This window comes from Salarias fasciatus, chromosome 22 (genome assembly GCF_902148845.1).
Source record: "Salarias fasciatus chromosome 22, fSalaFa1.1, whole genome shotgun sequence".
NCBI classification, from domain to species: domain Eukaryota; kingdom Metazoa; phylum Chordata; class Actinopteri; order Blenniiformes; family Blenniidae; genus Salarias; species Salarias fasciatus.
In genome coordinates, this window is record NC_043765.1 from 3703560 (window position 1) to 3723109 (window position 19550).

Below are 19550 nucleotides of genomic sequence, written 5' to 3' on the forward strand. Positions count from 1 at the left end.
ACGTCCTCTCCATCTCAACACGGCAGGATTAGACAGACTCCAGCAGACACAGCCCCGCGTGTATTCATGTTTAATTTGCATAGAAATCATGCTCACAAACAGATAATTATAAATTAGGAGCAGCCGCACTTTGCGGAAAGACAATTCTAGGTGAAAATGAAACGTATGTGACAGGAAAAAGAAATAATCTGTTTGGACTATTAGCTAATTTTAGTCAAGCGATATCGCTTGGCAGCCTGCACGGCGGCCTGTAGTACGCCAATCAGAGGCATTGTGCACTTAATCACCGGTAATTAAAAGTGTTTGCTCAATTAAGCTCTTGACTTTATTTGAACGAGAAAATGCATTTTTAACCTGTGTTTCTGTAATTTATCTTTATCTGTGAAACGCACTGAAAAGCGTCGAATTGATGTTTGGGAGGCGGAAATGAGGAATTAATGACAATGTAGGAGCATTAATAACCTCGGGAACGGAGGAGTCTACCAGTTATTGTTAACAGCAGTTCCGCGCAGCACAAACCAGGTTAGAACACGAGCCGGGGTTTCTCTGCAGGTAAGAAGCCTCGGTGTTTATTTGTGATTTCTTTTAGTGAGACAGCGAGTTTCTTAGGGAATGGAAGATTAAAAGGAAATCACAGCTAAAATATGTTGAGAGGAAGAAAAAAAAAAACAAAAAAACGATAGGGGAGGAATCTCACGGAGACTCAGACAAGAGGGGAAAAAAAAGCCCCTATTCTGTGGGAACACAATGGCGGATGGCGTGCTCCAGCTAAATAAATTATCACGGGGCTATTTTTAAGCTGAAGTGTAAATGCAGTAATCCTTGGAGCAGGAGCTGCGAAGAGCCAACACACAGAAGCCACATCAGGGAATACAGCCCTGCCTTTATCTCCCCTCCTCCTCTCTCTCTCTCTCTCTCTCACACACACACACACACACACACATCTCCATCCCCACATTTCAACCCCAGCCCAGCACCTCTATCTTCTCTCACTTTATCCGCTTCCAGTTTCTCTCCTCTTCTTCTTCTCCTCTTTCTTCCTCCTCCTTTTCTCCCCCTGCCTTTCATATGGTAAAAGCCTCTTTTCTGTGTCGGAGTATTTTGCTTATCGCCGAGCCCTCTGTGGAGACTCCGCCGACTCCCATTGTAATAAACAATAACAGACTGGGGAACAAGACGGGGAGGGGAAACATGGAAGTGGCACGTAAAGAGGCAGCAGTCAGAGGATATTAGGCCACAGCCGGTCATTCTGCACCCGTCTGAGGTCTTTGGGACCCGGCCGCCGAGGGGCCGTGTTCTCCGGCGGTTTGGCGCCGTTCGGTTATTGGTGGAGGGAAACTTGTCCGCCGCCGTTTGGTGGAACGTAATGGACCGCCGTTAATCACCGACGCAGGTGGAGGTTCTACAAGGTTAATGACGGTTTAGCCAACCTCTCAGCTGCGTCGCATTCCGCAGGTATTTATCAGTGTCAGTAGAAAACGAGAGAACGCTGCATCTACTTATCAGATTTACTGTTTTTGTTTTCATCCACTTCTTTGCAGACTTGTTTAATGACAGGAGGACATGGAGTGTTGGTTGGTGGGTTGGTTGCTTGTTTCATTGGACAAAGTTGCAAAATAAACCAAGCACAACCAGTTAAAGTTTCAAAACTGAAATAGCTTAATATACTATTTGTACACAAACATACAAAGACAAAGAACGGTTAAAGATAGTGAAGAGTATCGGGTTAACGTCTCCATATGAATAAAGAGAAAGGATTTAAAATGTAGTATATTGTATATTAATGCACCATTAACCTGAAGTCAGTTTTTAAATTGGATTTAATTTGTTCTTTCCAAGGATGCAAGATGAATAAAAGCTCATTATTATTATTATTATGATAGCTGTAGGTCCTGATCTGTTCGGTCATTAGTAATGTTTCCAGACGCAGCAGGTGTTTAGTATTTTCTTCTATGAAATGTAATTCTAACCTCCGTCATGTTTTGAAAACCAGAAACCACGGAAGATGTTGCTAAAAAAAACAAACCAACCTTCTCTAATTGCAGCATCACGGCAAAACCAGCTTCTAGTGTTTTCCTGTTTCCACGATTCCTCCAGAAGCACGTCAGCGCGCGGATAGAGACACCAGCTGGAGTCAGCATACATGTTCCAGGATAAATGAGGGTCTTGTTTTCGCTGTTCCACTTTTTGCTCTTTTGCATCGGCATCTTTAAGCCCTGAAGGCCGTGACAGCTTTGTGTCAGGAGAGATATCCTGCATGATGGAGCAGCGCAGGAAAGAAATGCTACCGAGCTGGGTTTGACAATCCCCCGCCGAGCCACGGAGGCAGTGTGTGTGTGTGAATGTGTGTGTGTGTGTGTCATGGCATGCGCTGGTAGGTGGCTCCGGCTGCAAACAAACCCAACTTGACACAAGTTATGAGACCAAAAATACTCACAGACTCTTCCTCCTCCCGCCCTGCATAAAGTCGCCTTGTTTACTTAACCTCGCCGGGCTGCGAGGCTGATGAGGAGCTCTGCTTTAAAGAGATAGATGAAGCGGGAGGGAAAACTTCCCGTCAGTTGTTTATGTTGTTGAAATCAGGGCAGGAAAAGAGGCGGGCTCCGAGTTGCAGAATGAGATGACCTATTTTAAACGCAAGCCGAAGAGAAAAAAAAAAAAAAAAAAGAAAACCTCTTATCGGCGCCGCGGAGGCTCCAGCCGTCACATGTATGACGCTCCGGCAGCTCCAGCGCGCTGCCATGTATATTTTAAATACTTCCACACGTGTTTTCATAACTTATCTGAAACGGGCGGAGCAGCTGGACGTCGTCACTTCTGGTCACCGAGTCCAGCGCCGCCTTCTGAGAAGCAGAATAAGAGGTTTTCCTCGAACCGCTGGGTTCAGGTCCACTCCGAGGTCACGACCTCTGACCCTCAGTAAAGCCAGTGAAGGAGCGGAATGAGCTCACTTTGCTCTGATCGTCTGCTTCTTACTGTTTGGAGGTGATGAATGACGGTGAAGCTCTTTAAACGTGGTTTGACTCTTTCTTATCAGTCTTCACGCATTTCTTCCTCCTTGAGAGCTGTGTGGACTCAATCCACACTTCCTGTTTCATCAGAGCAAAATAATCCATTCCCAGTGGACTAAATGAGAGCTTATTCTGAAAGAGATGATCAGTGTGGTCAGATTTTCTTTCATTTCCAAAACTACACATTTTCTCCATAATATCAGCTCAACCTGGCATGAAAGTCCAGTTTAATGTGTTTCTCTTCAAAAATGAGATGGAAGATGCTGGTATTCCTCCTATCATCTCCATTCCAGAGGTAAGCCGAGAATTAACTTCCTGAGATCATCTTGACAAGGCGTTCTCTGATTGAATGATAAACATACTGGCGTATTTTTTTCTTGTCTTACATTCTTTCTTTGCTGCTTCTACTTTAATTAATGAGCAATCGGTACATCGCTGCACCTGTTCGGCTCTTTGTCTCATCATTTGATTTAAATTCAGTCTTCATTTGTGCAACACTTTCAAGTGAAAAACAGAAAAAAACTTTCATTTACGGTTTAGGTTCATGTTACCGTGAAAACGGTGCAGCCAGAATAACCGTTACATTTAAACTTTACAATCGGTCTTGTTGTGGCACAGAGCATCCATGATGAAAATTTGTCCAAATCAATAATAATAAAAAAAAAGTGTTGTGTTAATACTATTAAAAAAAATCCATGTTTTCTTTGGAATTTTAACCATTTCCTTGGCTGTTTGGCCCAGTTGGAGCTTCTTGTGGACCAATAACACTATTAACGTCAGAACATCGAAATAAACCACAAAAACAATGTTTAGATCTCGAATATTTCATCCCAAACTCCCACGATGCATTGCAGCACCACCACCACTACAAAGCCCCTGTTGAAACACATTTATTTTGAGTTGAGGAGTGGTACAGGGGGTAAAATCAATTACAATTAGGTCACATTTGTGAAACATATTTAGGTTTTGTTGGACATAATATGCTTTAATTAGGAAAACAAAATGTTAATGTGTCAACTCTAAGAGGGGCTTGAATCGGTTTTTTGAGTGCAATTTGGACCGAGGAGTTGGATAAATCTTTCTTCACACACTCTTCATCACACGTTGAATTTATTTCCACGGATTTGTTGAAAATGAAAATATTCCCAGGATTTTTACCTTTCTAAACCACGTCTGAACGTTTCCCAGCAACAGGGAAACACCGGCAGGTGATGGAGGACGGCTGGTTAGGAAGTCACGGGTGTGAGCCGGAGGGAAGGGGCGGGACGGGAGAAACGGGAATGTCTGATAATCCACACGTCTGACTTCCCGTCTCAGAAAAGCCGCTCATCTGTTGATCGCACCAAACTGCAGCTCCTGGAGGAAAGCGGAGCTCGGGTTGTGTGAACGTTTGTCTGCAGCCACCCGAGAGGGAATCGCCCCAAAGAACGCCTGAATAATTGATCGACTCTCATTGTGTTTGGTACGGAAACGTGATGAGTGCAGCGTGTAATTGGCTCGCCGAGTCTCCTCCGCCTCACACACACACACACACACACACACACCGTTGTGATTAAAACCAAAAAAAAAAAAGAAAACTTACTAAAATTGTAATTTCCAGTCAGATGTTGGAGCCGGCACGCGCTCGCCATTCATGTCAGGAAGCCATTCACACTGCGCGCTGTTTAATTTAGGTTCGGCCGATTACAGTAATTACCTTAAAGAAAAGATTTGCCGGAGCACTTTGCCCTTTCCCGTCCTTGAAGAGTGAATCGGCGCTGGCGGGAGGCGCCGTCATGCCTTTCCTGTGCGTCTCCCTCCTCGCGGACTGGAAATATGTTGTGGTGGAGGGTGTGAGCGCGGCGTGGGCTCCATTGTTTGCTGCAGTTTTTCTGGCGACAATAATCTCTTTGATCGGCTGAAAATGTTTTTGCTATTCATGTAACCACGGCGGTAATCTCAAACTAAACCACCGCTCTTGTTTAGAGGGTGTGAGGGTGCGCGTGCACGTGCGGCAGCCTGGACGAGCGTAATGACACCAAATTAGATTGAAAATACGGAGTGTGTCGTCGAACTGCACCTCTGGGCTCCGTGCCACCTCGCTACTGTGTGTGTGTGTGCATGTGCGTGTGTGTGTGTGTGTGTGTGAGACGGTGTAAACTACCCATGAAATTAAGAGTTTTTCGTGCAAATGTGCCAGTTTTCCTTCTGCGCGCGACGACGCAAACTACCCTTGAAATTAAGACGTAGACGTTCATGTGTGTGTGTTCATGTGTGTGTGTTCGTGTGTGTGTGTGTTGGAAACGTAGCCGAGCTCTGAGTCTTCACTCCGTCCCCTGAAGACGGGGCGAGGAGGGGGACTTCAACATGCTGTCAGCTCGTCCAGGCCGTCCTCCGACTGTCCCTCCAGACTCGCCGGCCGGTCGTTGCTTCTTCTCTTCCTCTGACTTTACCTGCTTTGGTTTGTGGCTTCAAGGTCGCTGCGACCTCTGCCGACTCCTTCGCTTGTAAAAGATATTGATTAATTCCTGTAAAGATTGGTTATTGATCATTTCCTCGATAGAAAATGGATTTGTTGATTGAGGTCGTGTTTTGACCCTGATCCGTGACATGCGAACAGGCACTTGCTCTGTTTCTCTTCATTTGAAAGCGTGAGCTGCTCCGATGCAGATGAGGAACAGTATCTGCAGGGACGCTGGAGGCTGATCACACATGCAGGACGTCACATTTTCCCCGTTGACGCAAAGAAGTCGCAATGAGAGCGGTGTCTTTCAAAAACATTCCTTTAAATGTTTCCGGCGACTCGTGGAGCCGACGAACAGAACAGAAATACTTCCTGAGAAGAGAACAAGAAGACAAACGGCTTGTTTTGACCTGAGAACATTTGCAGTGAAAACTCCGGGTTTGAAAACGACGTCGGTTTACGCGGAAACGGCAGAAACACTGAAAGCCATGTGGTTGTCATGCCAGGCCACAAGGTGGCGCTGTTTCGGTAATGAAAGCACACAGCGTTGTTTCCACTGAAGTCTGCGGCTCGTTTCGCTGGAGCGTTTTAGAAATTTGTACCGTTTCCTGGAACTCGGCGGAGAAGTTTTGGGGACTAATTGTGAGTGGATCCACGTTAAAGGGCACCTTTAGCTCCTGAGACAACAGCCGCTTTGAAAAACAACTCGCTTTTTTTTTTTTTTTAACACCCAGGGAATAAAAACAAGTCGTTATCTGAATTCTTCTTCCCCCTCCTGAATAGTTAGTAGACTCTTCAACACGACATCCGCTGCTTTCAGATTCTTAACTTAGACGACTGCGGAATCTCAATCTCATTGTGTTTTGTTTTTTTTTTTTTGTTTTTTTTTTTTTTTACTTTTCATTTAAATCTGAATGAGTTTGACTCACAGTATCAGGCCGCGGTGTTTCTACCGTTCTGTTGTTTCTGTTTATTTTGAGCTCAGTGTGTCAAAGAGACCACTGTATAAAGTCACAGTCGCTCTCTCCCTCCACACACACACGCACGCGCACACACACACACTCTTGCAGGCTGTTGTCGGAGAGGAGGCTGCCTTGTCATCACATGCTCCGACTGAGCTTTAAATGTCACTTGTCTCTCTCCGCTTCATCTGCCTGACTCATCCTCCTTGTCTTCACTTTGCATTTGAAGTGCTTGTGTGTGTGTGTGTGTGTGTGTGTGTGAGAGACACTGACATGTGCTGCTGTGTGTGTGTGTGTGTGTGTGTGTTTGATGGACACGCTGCTGCCGCTGCTCTCCACCTCCTTTTGTACGGCGCCTGCAAGCACAATGATGCCCACTGCATTGATTTTCCCCCGTGCCATTTTATAATTATGTCTCCTCTTTTTATTCGTCCCCCCCTTCCTCTCTCTCTCTCTCTCTCTCTCTCTCTCTCTCTCTCTCTCTCTCTCTCCCTCCCTCTCTTTTATCCTGTCTCTCTTATCTCCCCCCTCTCTCTTCTATTTTTCTAATTCCATCCCCTCGATCCATTTTTATGCCTCACTGTGCCCGTGCTTGTTATCTCGGCCCTTTCTCTCTCTCTTTTTTTCCCCCCTGTTTGATCTCAACTTCTTAATTTCCTCTCTCATCTACGTCACTCTGCTTGGGTTTGGTTTTTTCTCCCCTCCTCCTCCTCCTCCTCCTCCTCCTCTCCTGACCCCTCCTGCGATGGCCCTTCTGTTTCTATCTTGTTTTTTCTGATTTCCTCCAGCGGCGGCGGCGGCGTCCCTCCCGCCTCTCGCCCTCCACCCTTCCCTCCGATGTTTTCCTCCTGTGAACTCCTTCTCCTCTTCTTCTTGTGTTTTGTGTCTGCAGCCTCTCTGGAGTGCAGTCCGTCTTCGCCGTAGCGCGACGCAGCGGGACAAACCGTGGATCACGTCGCTCGGACTTCCTCCCGGACCGACCACCGCTCTCCTCCGTCTCACACCTCCGCTCCTCCACCTCTCCAAAGATCCCCACTCAGAAACACAGACTTCTAAAAAAAATCAGCTGGATGCGTTTTTTCCCAGCCGCTCCTGAAAGACTCCCACCGTCGTTTCCACTCCGGGCCTCCGGTCTCTGCTCGACCTGGAACTCCGTCTCTCTCTCTCTCTCTGTCTCCGCTCATCCCTGGACGGCGCTCGTATTTACAGTGTAACTCTTCATTCTGTAACATAATAGCGCATGTTAGCGCCGCCATCGTAGCACTTTACCGTGGTCTTCCTCCCCCCTGGACCCTCCTGGCGTTTCAAGACGTCCCCTCTGTCCCTCTGTCCACGGCAGGACGCTCCACACACCCGCCGCCGCCACCTGTGTGTGTGTCTGTGCTCCTCTTTGGCTTCCGTTGTGTGTGTGTGTGTTGGAACTCTTCCCCCTCGTCGTGCAGTGTGCCGCGGTCTGAGAGCGGCTCGCCGTGGAAACCCGTGGTTAGCGGCGCGGCGTTCGGGACGGTTAAGTTTTCTCCCTCGCTGTTGTGAAAAACAATCCGAAGGAGACGAAGCAGAACCATAGAAAACACGGGATGAACTGCGAGGAGGAAATTCCCTCTTTCCGTAAACTAATTTGGCAACTCAAGAGGGCAGCGGGAAAACAGAAAGAAGGGGAGGGCGACGCAGGAAGGGCTCCCTGAACCAGGAGACGCTTTTAATGAGGAGCGAAAACCGAGAGAAGACGTCACAGATCACAGAGGAAGAGCCCTCTCCATTCCCCCGACCCCTCGTCTGCTTCCCATCCCGCCGCTTCAGACTATTTTTAGATGAAACGTCTTGAAAGCCGTGTGTAAAGCAGACGTGACGCTCGTCACAGAAACGCTGCGTGTCAGTCATTTTTAGGAATCCTCGCCGTCGTGTCCTGATAGGAGGCTGGGATGTGAATAACGGCCGCTCACTGTTGATGTTGTAGCACCTATAAAAGCACATGTGTCTGTAACGAAGCAGCTGCGGCCCGGGCCGCCGTCATCCTCTCCTCTGTAAATACACGATGCAAACAAACCCCGTAGCGGAGCGGCGGCCTCTCGGCGTCAGCTGCTCCTTCTCTCCACGCCGGACTGATATTTATCAAAAGCTCATATCCAGGCTGCTGTGGCGGGAGCCGTTGTCACGGTAACAACATCTTTTCTTTCCTGTCAGTCAGAGGAGCATAAAATAGCTGCTGCCGGTGGGAGGAGGGGGAGGACCCGGGGGTCAGCGGCCCCGAGTCGCGGCGTTTTAATGGGATTCCGTTTGAGCGGCGCTCCCTCGGCGTCCAGACGTCCACCGTTTGGACGGCGGCCGCGTCCTGAAGCGGCTCGGACCGGAGAGCTGATTGAATAGTATTGATCAGCTCTTCGGGACGAACAGCCGGTCCTCCAGGAGTCCAGACATCTGGGGGACTGTGTGTGTGTGTGTGCGTGTGTGTGTGTGTGTGTGTGTGTGTGCGTGCGCGTGCGCGTGTGCGTGTGCGTGATGGTCGCAGAGGGATGGAGCTGTTCGGGGTAAAAACACAAGTGGCTATTTCACGGCCGGCTGGAGACGCCGTGTCCGTGTCTGTCAGGGCCACAGGAGGGAGGCGGAGCCTGAAGTTTGGGATTTTCTTCTCTCCGCTTCGTCTCACGCCGTAGAAAATGTGCATAACTAAACCGGGGGGCGCGGTTCGGAGTCGAGGGAAGCTGCAGAGACGGGACTCTGCCTTCAGCTTCACTGAAATATGTTTGTGATCACAAGTGAAAGTTCATGGCTGAACATTAAAGTGTAGCTAATAAACTGTCTTCCAGTGTCAGTTAAATCCTCCGAGTGAGACAAGAGTGAAAATGGACGAAAGTCGGTTCATTTGTGTGTCTTGATGGAACCTTGAAGTCCGTTCTAGAATATAATCCAGTCTGAACTTCCTGTGATCGTCTCATTAGCATATCGCTCCTGACAGTGAAGCGCCGGAGATGCCGCCGAGAGAATCACACACACTCACACACACACGCTGAACGAAGTGGTTTGGGTTTGTGGTCCGGCTGTTCCTGGGTCGCCTCCCTCCAGAAGTACAAACAACTGGGCGAAACCCAACTTTATTAGCTTCACACAGGAAGTGGAGCGACTTCACTCTTCAACTGAGCTAAGATTCAATGTAAACAGGGATTAAAGCGGCGTCCTCCAATGTAACTCATGGCGAGAAAGAAGAAGGGAAAAAAACTAAGATGTTCACTGTTTTGCTCGGAGGCGTCGAGAAGCGTTTAAATTTGCACACAAGAACCCGACAAAGCTAATGTCCGAGTGTTTCCAGAATCTACAGGGAGGCGAACACAAAGCGGACTTCCTCTGATCTCGCTCCATACGAGCGGCTTGCTTTGAATTTCATCATATTTTTGGGGCGCCGGCGCCGTAAAGACGGCGCTCCGCATCCGAACGGCGGCGCTTCAGCGTCTCTGTAAAAGAGCATCCTCGGCTGTCCGATCCAAACGCGACTTTAATCTCTCCAGGTTCGGTAAACGAAGCTTCTTTATGGAAAGTCTCCGGAGGGAAGCCTCGCTCTGGGTTTCTGGGGTGTAAGCGGACTCGCCCCGTCTCCTCGCACCCGGAACGGCCTGGCACGCAGTCCGAGACGCCGATGCACGGTTACGCAAGAGAGCGCCGGTCCAAAACATTATTTGCACAACAGTCCTCACACATGCTGGCACACACACACGTACGCACAAACCCAGACTCTGTGCATGAAACACACACTCGCGTTGCACACTTCATTCTGGATTTGCAGCAAACACACTGAGGTGTGTTGAGATGAAAGCAACACCTCAAACACAATTCAAAGTGAAGACAAACAAACCCATGTTTTTTTTTTTATTATTATTTTTTCTGCCGTGTCGACAGCATGTTCCTCTTCCGGTCTGAATGTTTTTGTATCAGTCGGGCACGTGGACGGAATCTCTGCTCCGGATGAGGTGCCTAGCGATGAGCAATGGAGTCGGTGTCATGATGGGTGTAAATAATAAACGAATTAATCTTAACGGATCGGCTGTTCTGTGTTCATTATCTCTTGTTTTCAGACCAGCAGTGACGTCCCGACGCTTTCAAACTGTGGGAGGTTGCAAGACAGAGTCAAGCATGAGGCCCGTGGGCCGAAGTCGGTCCGCCCGAGGTTCCAGAATCACAAAGAAAACGTTGATTTTTAGAGCAGTTTAAGACGAACGCCTCACAGAGACCCGAGCTGAGAATTCTGCAACGCTGCCATGAAAGAGAGCAAAACGGCATCAACCTCAAAGCCAGGCTGTGTGCATGAGTTCATAAAAAAACTCCCATAATGCAACAGCTATAGAAGGCTTTTAGGGTATTTTACTGTATTTTGCACCAGAAGATGTAGAAGATGTTGAGATTCTAGTCAATTTCAATACTATTTGTTTGGTTTTGTGAATATGTACACATTGTATTTACTTTTCCTTAAAAAAAAAACCCTTCAAAAATCAAATTTAAAGTTGACGATGGCACTGTTTTACTGGTTCGGCCCACTGAGGATGTCATTTGGCTTCATGTGGCCAGTGAACTAATGTGTGTTTGACTCCTCTGTGAAGTGAAATTTGAAGAAGTGATCTGATATTTTCGGTCAGACCGGTTTTCTTTATTTGAGCGCGGCAGCTTCCGTCTGCGCTCTGCGTGCTGTAACAGTATAAATCACAGTCTGTGACTCTGTACAGTCGACTTCCACTGTTTAATGGCACCGGTCCAGAACCGGCTTCAGCTGTTATTATAATCCTCTTTATCAATGTTTCCGCCTCGTTCCTGAGACGTGAAACGTATTTGCATTTCGTCGCTGTTAAAGACTCCAGCTGCATGTGGAGCGAAGCGGCGTCGGGGTCCCTTCTTTGAAGCTCTCTGACCTCTGACCTCTGGGCCGCCTGCATGAGCAGCGAGGGATGAGCGTCTCAGTCGCCCTCACCTGGGCTTCAGATGACCCCCAGCAGGCGGGGAGGGACCGGAGAAATGTGAAGTGGGCGTGGCTAATGAGCAGCAGGCGGAGGGAAAAAGTGCAAAATCGTCTCCGTTATGAAGTTTCTGGTTCTGGGAAATACAAACCGAAGTCTCCAAACAGAACTCTGAGAATCCTACCTGTAGCAGAGTTCGCTGATTAATCTGGTGCCAGAGTTAACTGATTCCGGCCCGGCGGCGTGTGAGGGGAGGGGGGAGAGGGGAGGGGAGGGGAGGGGAGGAGGAAGTGGGTACCAACAGGCATGAGGGATGAAGAGAGAGCGGAGTGCGACAGAAAATCAGTGGCTCTGAGTCGACGGCCTGCAGCCGAACCTGGCTCTCCAGACCCGAGGCCCCGCCCTGTTTTCTCTGCTGTCCGTCCTCGTGTGTGTGTGTGTGTGTGTGTCCTGTCGTTACTCTGTCTCCTCCTCCTCTCCGGCTGCTCCACTTCCATCCATCACTCATTCTGGAAGCTCTTTAATGCTTCACAGAGTTCAGCTGTGTCTATTTCTATATCCCTGTTTTCTCTGTGGCTGTGGAGACTCCTACATGACTCTTTCTTTTTTTTTTTTTTTTTTACCTTTATTCCTCCCTTCATCTTCACACACCGCCGTTCTCTCTCTATTTATGTACCCCCCCCCCCCCCCCCCCCTCCTGCATCGCGCCCGGCTGCTGTGCACAAAGCTCCTCGTTCCCCCGTCTTCCTCCGTCACACGTTCAGCAGGCGGCTGTATGAATTAAACATCTTAGACGGAGAACACACACACACACACACACACACACACTCTGAGGCGCTTTGGAGTGTCAGAAGCAGATAGGGGGACTCTGACCACACACCGGGAGCGTTTGTCTGCCCGTGTGTGTGCGTGCTACACGGCACTTGACACAGCGTCACACAGAGAATCGAGGGTCATCACAGCTGTTCTTCATGTTTTATTTTTGACGTGAAGAAAAACCCGAAAACAGAGGAAAAAAAGGGAAAAGTTCCCGTGCCTTCCCTTTCCTCTCTCTCTCTCTCTCTCTCTCTCTCCCCACGTCTTCTTCCTCCTCTTATCTCCTTTGATTTCTCTCTCTCTCTGTTTTCAACCAGTGGTTTGTGGCAAATACTTGTTTTCTGGCTTTTCATTTTTCAACTCCTGCTCTTGTTTTTGATCTGCTTGCTTTTTCATCCCTCTGTTGTGTTTCATCCATCAGCCTCCCTCCTCCCTCCATCACCTCTCTCTCTCTCTCTCTCTCTCTCTCTCAGCTCCTGTCAGTGTCGGAGCAGCAGATCTCTTCATGTTCTCGTTGAGACGAGGATCAGGACGGCCTGTATCTCTGTGTTAATCACCGTCTCCACGCTGCGGAGGGAAACCGTTGGCGTTAGCTGTAAGGCGGAGTCCCCGTCCCCACCCCCCCCCCACCCCCCTCAGGGGAGGTTAAGCTTTCTTATCAACCTTGGCCGACTGTTGATTCAGATCAGACTGACGTCCGTCCGGCCGCCGCTCGGCTTTACTCTCATTTCCAGCATCTGCTCTTGGAGCGGCGTTATCTTGTTAGCTTTGCTCCGAACAGCGGCGGCACCGCGGAGGATAACGCCGACTCTCGTTACACTGATTGACTGTGGCGGCCGTTCAGCGTTTGAGAGGGTTTTTTTTTCCCTTCACTGGAGAAATTAGAACGGACCTGACAATCGATGCTGGTGTCGATTAATTATGAGTATTCATAAGCTAACTATACCGAAACCACATCTCACAAAACTGTTTAAATATCTGCTCATATCCTCAGAACCTTCACACTGTTGTGACAGAATCTGATGTAAATAAAGCGTTTAAGTAATTCACATCATCTTAATTGCGTTATTAAGAAGAACCCAAATGTAAATACTTGTAAACTGCTGTTTGCATTGCTAATGTTCAGTTAATGAAAGACTCGTTTCTGAGCGTTTAGCACCAAAAAAAAGAAATGACAACACAAATGTGAAGTTACTTTCTTGGAGGCTGTTTTCAGATGTAAATTAAAAGTAGTACCAGCGCAGCGAACCCGTTCAAACCGAAGGCAGCGTCCTCATGAAGGATTTATTTCTATTTGAGTATTTTTGATGGCGTGCAGCCAGGAGCGGCTCCAAGCGTGGAGTTTTATTCCTCCTGCCAGCTGCTGCTTCTTCTGTAATTCCCTGCAACCTCTCGCCCTTCGATTTGTATCTTCCTGCCCGGGTCCAGCCGATGTGTTTCAATCAGGAGGACCGGTTTGGCGGTCTGCGGGGCGACGCTCCCCGCCGCCGCCGGACCCGCGTTCGTCCGCGGCACGGTGACTTTTTTCCCCGGCACGGCTCACAGCTGCACCGCATCAAGGCGAAGCCGGGGTTGTTTGTGTGTCAGGCAGTGTCAATTATACATTTCATAGCAGCAGAGGGGGGAAAATGAAAGATGCATGCGGCAGACCTGGCTCCCCCGCCGATGTGAGAGCAATCCTTAAGCCTGTCCATGTGTCTGGGCAAATGAGCTCCACAGGTAGTGGGAGAAAATAAATCCCCTCCCCTCTCTGGGCTGTGATGGAACATGCCGGACCCCCCGCCGCCGAGCCAGAACCCGGGGGCCTCCAGCCAGCAGGCGCCACTGAGGATGGAGGGCTGCTGTGAGCTCGCTCATTAACCAGCCCAGTGCCCGACCCTAATGATATCCGCCGCCACCGCTCGCTCCCATCCATCCCCTCGCTTTCACTTTTCACTCTCCCTCCAGCCTTCCTCCCACTCTCCATTCCTCTTTCTCTTCTTCTTCTTCTTCTTTTTTTTTCCACGCCATCTGCCTCTCGTCTCCCTCTCTGGCTCGCCCCCCCCCCCCCCCCCCCCCCCCCCCGCCTGTTTGGGTGGAGGAGTCGGACCCGTCTGCGGCTCCGTCACACTCGCCTTCTAATGAGCAGTCGCTCGGTGTGCCACCAGTTCTGACGGAGCCAAAATGGCCGACACGTTTCACACTGCTGGGCCTTGATCTGTCGGGTTTGTGAGTGACTGGCTTGACGGCTTCGCCGTGGAAAGATATCACGCCGAGGGGAGGGAAAAAAAAATAAAAAGACAAACAAAAAAGAAAAAGAACAAAAACAGAGAAGAGAAGAGATGATGTAACTCGCCGCCTTTGGTGAGAAATCGTCTATTCCTGTTTTCGCTGTTGCTCAGAACTGGGACAGTAAACCGTGTGGCGCTGCTGGTGTCCGGAGGGGTTTAAAGTACGGGCCTTTGTGGGCCTTTGTGGTGGCCTCCCTGCTTTCATCCACTGTCTGTAAGAGTCAGTTTTCATTTAGAGGCTTTTCATTCTGCGATCGGGAGGCGTTTGATGTCGGGGTGTTTTCAGCGAACGGTAAATGATTAACATCAACATCTCCGCTCGCTCCTTTCCTGTTTAACACGGATCAGCCCGGGCTCAAACACACCTCGTGCAGGGCGGCGGGGCGGGGGGGGCTTTCCCCGCTCTGTCCTGCAACAACATCCTGATCTCACAGGAAACCGAAACCTCTGACGACTAATTTATGCCGAACTCACCAGCAGCTGCAGGTGATGGATGGTTTTCAGCAACAAACACAAACACTCCTACGTTGTTGTACAACTGTGCATGTGGGTTTTGGTAACAGTGAATCTAATAAAATTCTCTTGTAATCATTTTCAGAGCTGCATACAAATGTGATTACCAAAGAGGAAGTTACATAATTCCTATTTTTGTCGTGTCTTTGATCCGTAGTGTTGGGATCATGTTCAGCTTTGTGAAAGTTAGTTAAAAGTAATATCTAAAAAGCGTCGCCGCCCGGCGGCTCCGAGCTGTTTTTCACTGTTGTGGAGTGGAAATGATGAGAGACTCGTCGAGGTCGGTCAAGGACTTCATGGACCCGGAGACCAGTTTCCCCTCCAGTGCGATGTGTTTGCATAAAGAGTGTTTCATGTTGTTTCTGTAAAACTTTTGACTCGGTTTCAATGACTCTGAGCTGCGGGTCGGTCAAAGTGTTTTCAGTGTGTCTGAAGTGATGGAGTTCCTGAGAACGAAACACGTTCAGGACCGGTCCTGGATTGTTTTACGCCCTAGACGAGCGTCTCGAATTTTGCTGCACGTTGCAGCTGCGCGTTGGTGAAGCTAACATTAGCCTACCTAGCTCAGGTGGCTAACACGCCACAGTCCATGCTGATGCTAACATTAGCTGACCTCACTGATTCAGGCCAGATCCCTCTATGTGGAGCTTGCATGTTCTCTCTTAGTCTGGGTACTTTTGTTTTATCCCGGAGTCCAAAAGAACGCATCTGAAGTTTTACTGATGACTGTAAACTTTTAGAGAGTGTCTGAGTCTCTGTGATGGGCCGGTGACGTCTCCTGTCAGCCGTCCTGAACCAGATGAAGCAGAACCGAAGGAGGATGAGTGAGTTTGAAGAACACTGCAACAGTTTTTCCAAAGTCATTTGAGGCCATTGGAGCGCAGCAATACTTTGCAAAAAGAAAAAAAATTGAGTTACTTGGCAAAGTCACAGTTGTGTCTTTTAATATAGCTTGATTGTGAAACGGACCCGATATCCCATCTTTGTTTATTTGCATTGACAGTGAACCAAGGAGCACATATTTGTGACCTTGTTACCGCGGTAACCCAACACAACGATGTAAACAAAGATCAAATCTCAGTCCCAGTAACGCAGGAATCTGCCGCTCCGCACCTGATGAGCAGAACCTTCCTCGCCGCCGCACCTGGCAGTTTATCGCAGTTTAGCTGGATTTTCAGCGCAGCCCGCTTGCTCCTTGGCCGTTGCTGCGCTCCGGTTGATCTTTGTAATGATGTTTTGACAGTGTGATTGAGGCATGTCGCCGCTGTTCGCGCCGCCACCAGTCAGAGAGTGACAGGTTATGAACCTGGCGGATGTGGAGGTGTTGCCCGACTCTGCTGCCTGTGCTGATCAAACACATTCACTCCAGCGCTGCAGCCACCGGAGGGGCTCCAATTATTGGTTTTCCAGATCAGTGCGAAAACTATCAATAACGCTGACGGAGCTGTGTGATTGTGGTGCTTCTGCTGCGCCTTGGCTTTGCTGTTTGCACTGTGTGGGTCATAATATTGATGTGAGCACTTGAACAGCTAATGAAAAACAGCAGACAGGTGCTGTGAAGGGGAAGTTAACCGAAGCGCCAGCAAACAGGAGTTTAGTGAAACTGTGACACTAGCTCTTTTGAAGGATGATATCTTTCTCAGTGAAAAATTAGGCCCCATTTATACAACAACATTTGAAGTGATAGCCCATGTTTTCATGTTGTTTTATGATTTAGATTGACCAAAAACATTCTTGAAAATGGAAGACTGAGAGGAAAAAAACCAAACAGTTTGGTTCATTGAATCTGAAGTAGTTCTGAGACGCACAGATGGGAGGGTCAGAATCTGGCGTCAACAGCTTGAATCGACGGACCCAACCTGCCTGGTGTCAACAGTCCAGACTGGTGGTGCCGCTGAAACGCTGAGGCCAATGTTTGCTTGGCTAACGTCGGGTCTTTTAGCACCAATCAATCACGGCGCGAACGCCAAAGCCCGAATATTGTTTCTGACCATCTGCACTTCTTCATTTATTTGGTAATAGCTATTTTGGTCCCACAAGTTGGGTTTTGTGAGCGTGACTGAGTGAATTCAGTTCATATTTTGATTGGCGAACAACTTCTTGAAAAAGTACTGACGTGCCTGTCTGCTGCAGCACAGCGCGATGAATTAACTATCGTCATGATTTTAAGCATGTTTGCTAACTGTATGCATCAGCTGCTCACTCCTATGTTCCACATATCTCGTGATTTTCATTAAAATAAGGATACCATTCTGGTAAAAGAATGTCTTTCATGAGAAAACAAAGCAGTCTTTTTGTTATTCAGAGTGGAAGACTTGCTGGAGACAACAAAAAAGGCATTTTTTTGCTCTTTTAGACTTTGTTAACATGACCAAAACCGTGACATACGGTGATTAACTGCTCAGAAAAAAAGCAATTTTCTGCCTTTTCTCTCTGAACAAGTGGCATTTGTTCATCAGACAGTGTACAAACAACTCTCACGTTAAAAATAACCTTTGGCGCGTCTTTACAATGAAGTCTTTGTAACGCAGCAGATGAGAAAGGTGCAGAAGAATTTCAAAACTAAGAAAGGATCTTCACTCTTCTAAAACAATGGCAACTAACTGCAGAAAAACGCTACAGTTCATTGTGTTTGCACTTAATTACAACGTACAAAGTAACGATGCAATTCATGGACATCTTATTGTGAAAGAGTTAGCATGAGGGGGAAAATAGTTTGATCCATCAATTTCGATACCAGTGAAAACACAACTTTCTGGAAACACTCTGACTCCTTCTCCATGCAAATAGATTAAATTGGACAGTCCAACTTGGTCATCCGTCATTTCATGAATAAATTCTATCAAGTTAATAGAAAGACTTGGTCTCAGTTTTTAAATTTCACATTGATTTCACATTTAATGATTTCTGACCACCATAAAAAAAATGTCCCAGATTTTTGTGTGCTTCATATCGTCCATATAGACTGCAGCATTTGCTTTAAAACACCTCACACTGGAGGCACATGAAGGCTAAAAGTGGGTAAGTGTTGTAGTGCTGGAGGTGCATCCATAAAAACAGCATGTTTGGATGTTGAACCATCACCTGTGATTTATTTTGAATTTTTGTTCACTCCTGCATAAAAACTGCTGTTCAATAGATGGCCCAGGCAAACAATTCCCCGTCTGATCACAGTCGGGGGTCTTTCTGTGTGGAGCTTGCATGAATTTTTGCATGAATATGTCCTGAAAAGAGCAATATAGTTAAACCTATTGCAGCAAATCACTTTATAAATGTGTATCCAAACTTGCACAGACCTCATAGAAATGTGCACAGTGCATGTAAAGAATAGCATGCAGCTTTACCACGTTCTTAAATCAACATGTTAAAAATGTGTCTGCAACGTGAAAATGTTGAATAATAAGTGTGTCTGCCGGTGCGACCACTTTACAAGCTTCCACATCAGACTACATTTTGCGGCGCCGCCACTGTTTTTTTTGCATTTCTGAGGTCCCAGTGTAACTGTTGCACCGACTGATCTGATGTTGCACTCAGCATGTGAGTCACTTTGGAGCTCAACCGAAGCAGAGCTGTCGGGCACTCGCTGTGTTTTGCATGTGCAATCAGTGTGTGTGTGTGTGTGTGTGTGTGTGTGTGTGTGTGTGTGTTTACTTGTAATCCTGCCACCAAAAAATATCTTCTTCTTCATCATCTGTACATACTTGAGATTGCATGCTTAAACAGGTTGCCACAGGATGTGTGTGTGTGTGTGTGTGTGTGTGTGTGTGTGTGTGTGTGTGTGTGTGTGTGTGTGTGTGTGTGTGTGTGTGTGTGTGTGTGTGTGTGTGTGTGTGTGTGTGTAAAATCTTGCTTCCTCTCACATACGAGCATAAAGTGGCACATGGAGCCGCGGAGCTGACACCCGGTCCACACCTCCGAGGGCGAGCTCGCACCAAACAAACACTCTGAGCCCCGGTCCTCGACGACCCGCGATGACGAACATTCTCCCATCTCTGGAAACCATCCGTGGCTGATTGGCTCCGAGCAGATTTGCATAATGTGTGGGCTGAAATATCGCTGAACAATAACCGCTTCAATATGAACGGGCAGTTTAAGATCTATGGCAACAAAACAGTGAATAAACAACAATCGAAGGAACAGAAGTCACCCTCAGCTCTGATCCCTCAGCTGCAGCTCAATGTCTTGATTGTCTCTCTGGCCTACATTCAGTCTCCAACGTTACACTCTCACATTTATCTCTGAATCGGCCTCTTAATCTCAGCTGGTATGATCTGACATTACCATATTAAATAGAGCACCAAATATGCAGATGACTTCACTTTCTCCTCCAGCGGCGGCGAGCTAAACCTTCCCCGCCTCCTTTTCCTGAACGGTGCTGAGCGAGGGGCTGATTTATCGACGGAGGCCGAGTGTGTGCGCTGGCACGCTCTGGGGGGGGGTGTGAGGGGGGATTATGTAGCCGCAGTGTGATGTTGTTGACACTCCTGTCGCCTTCACAACTTCGACATGTCAGAAGTTGGACGCAGGCCCATCCTGACTGTGTGTGTAAATGCCTGCATTAAGAAGTGGGGAGCGGAGGGGGGTGGCAGACGGGC

At 48.1% G+C, this 19550-nt stretch overlaps 1 protein-coding gene across 2 annotated transcripts in view; it reads left to right on the plus strand.

Annotated features, from left to right (window-relative positions):
- Positions 1-8919, plus strand: part of samd12 (sterile alpha motif domain containing 12) — a 93580-nt gene extending 84661 nt beyond the window's left edge. The window contains exon 5 of one of the 2 annotated variants that reach the window (XM_030082160.1): positions 7309-8918. In XM_030082160.1, the coding sequence (XP_029938020.1) occupies positions 7309-7340 (32 nt within the window). In that variant the 3' untranslated portion in view covers positions 7341-8918. Of the gene's footprint in view, positions 1-7308 lie in introns of both variants that reach the window. The other variant, XM_030082159.1, reaches the window with a different exon arrangement.
- Positions 8920-19550: the final 10631 nt, after the last annotated feature.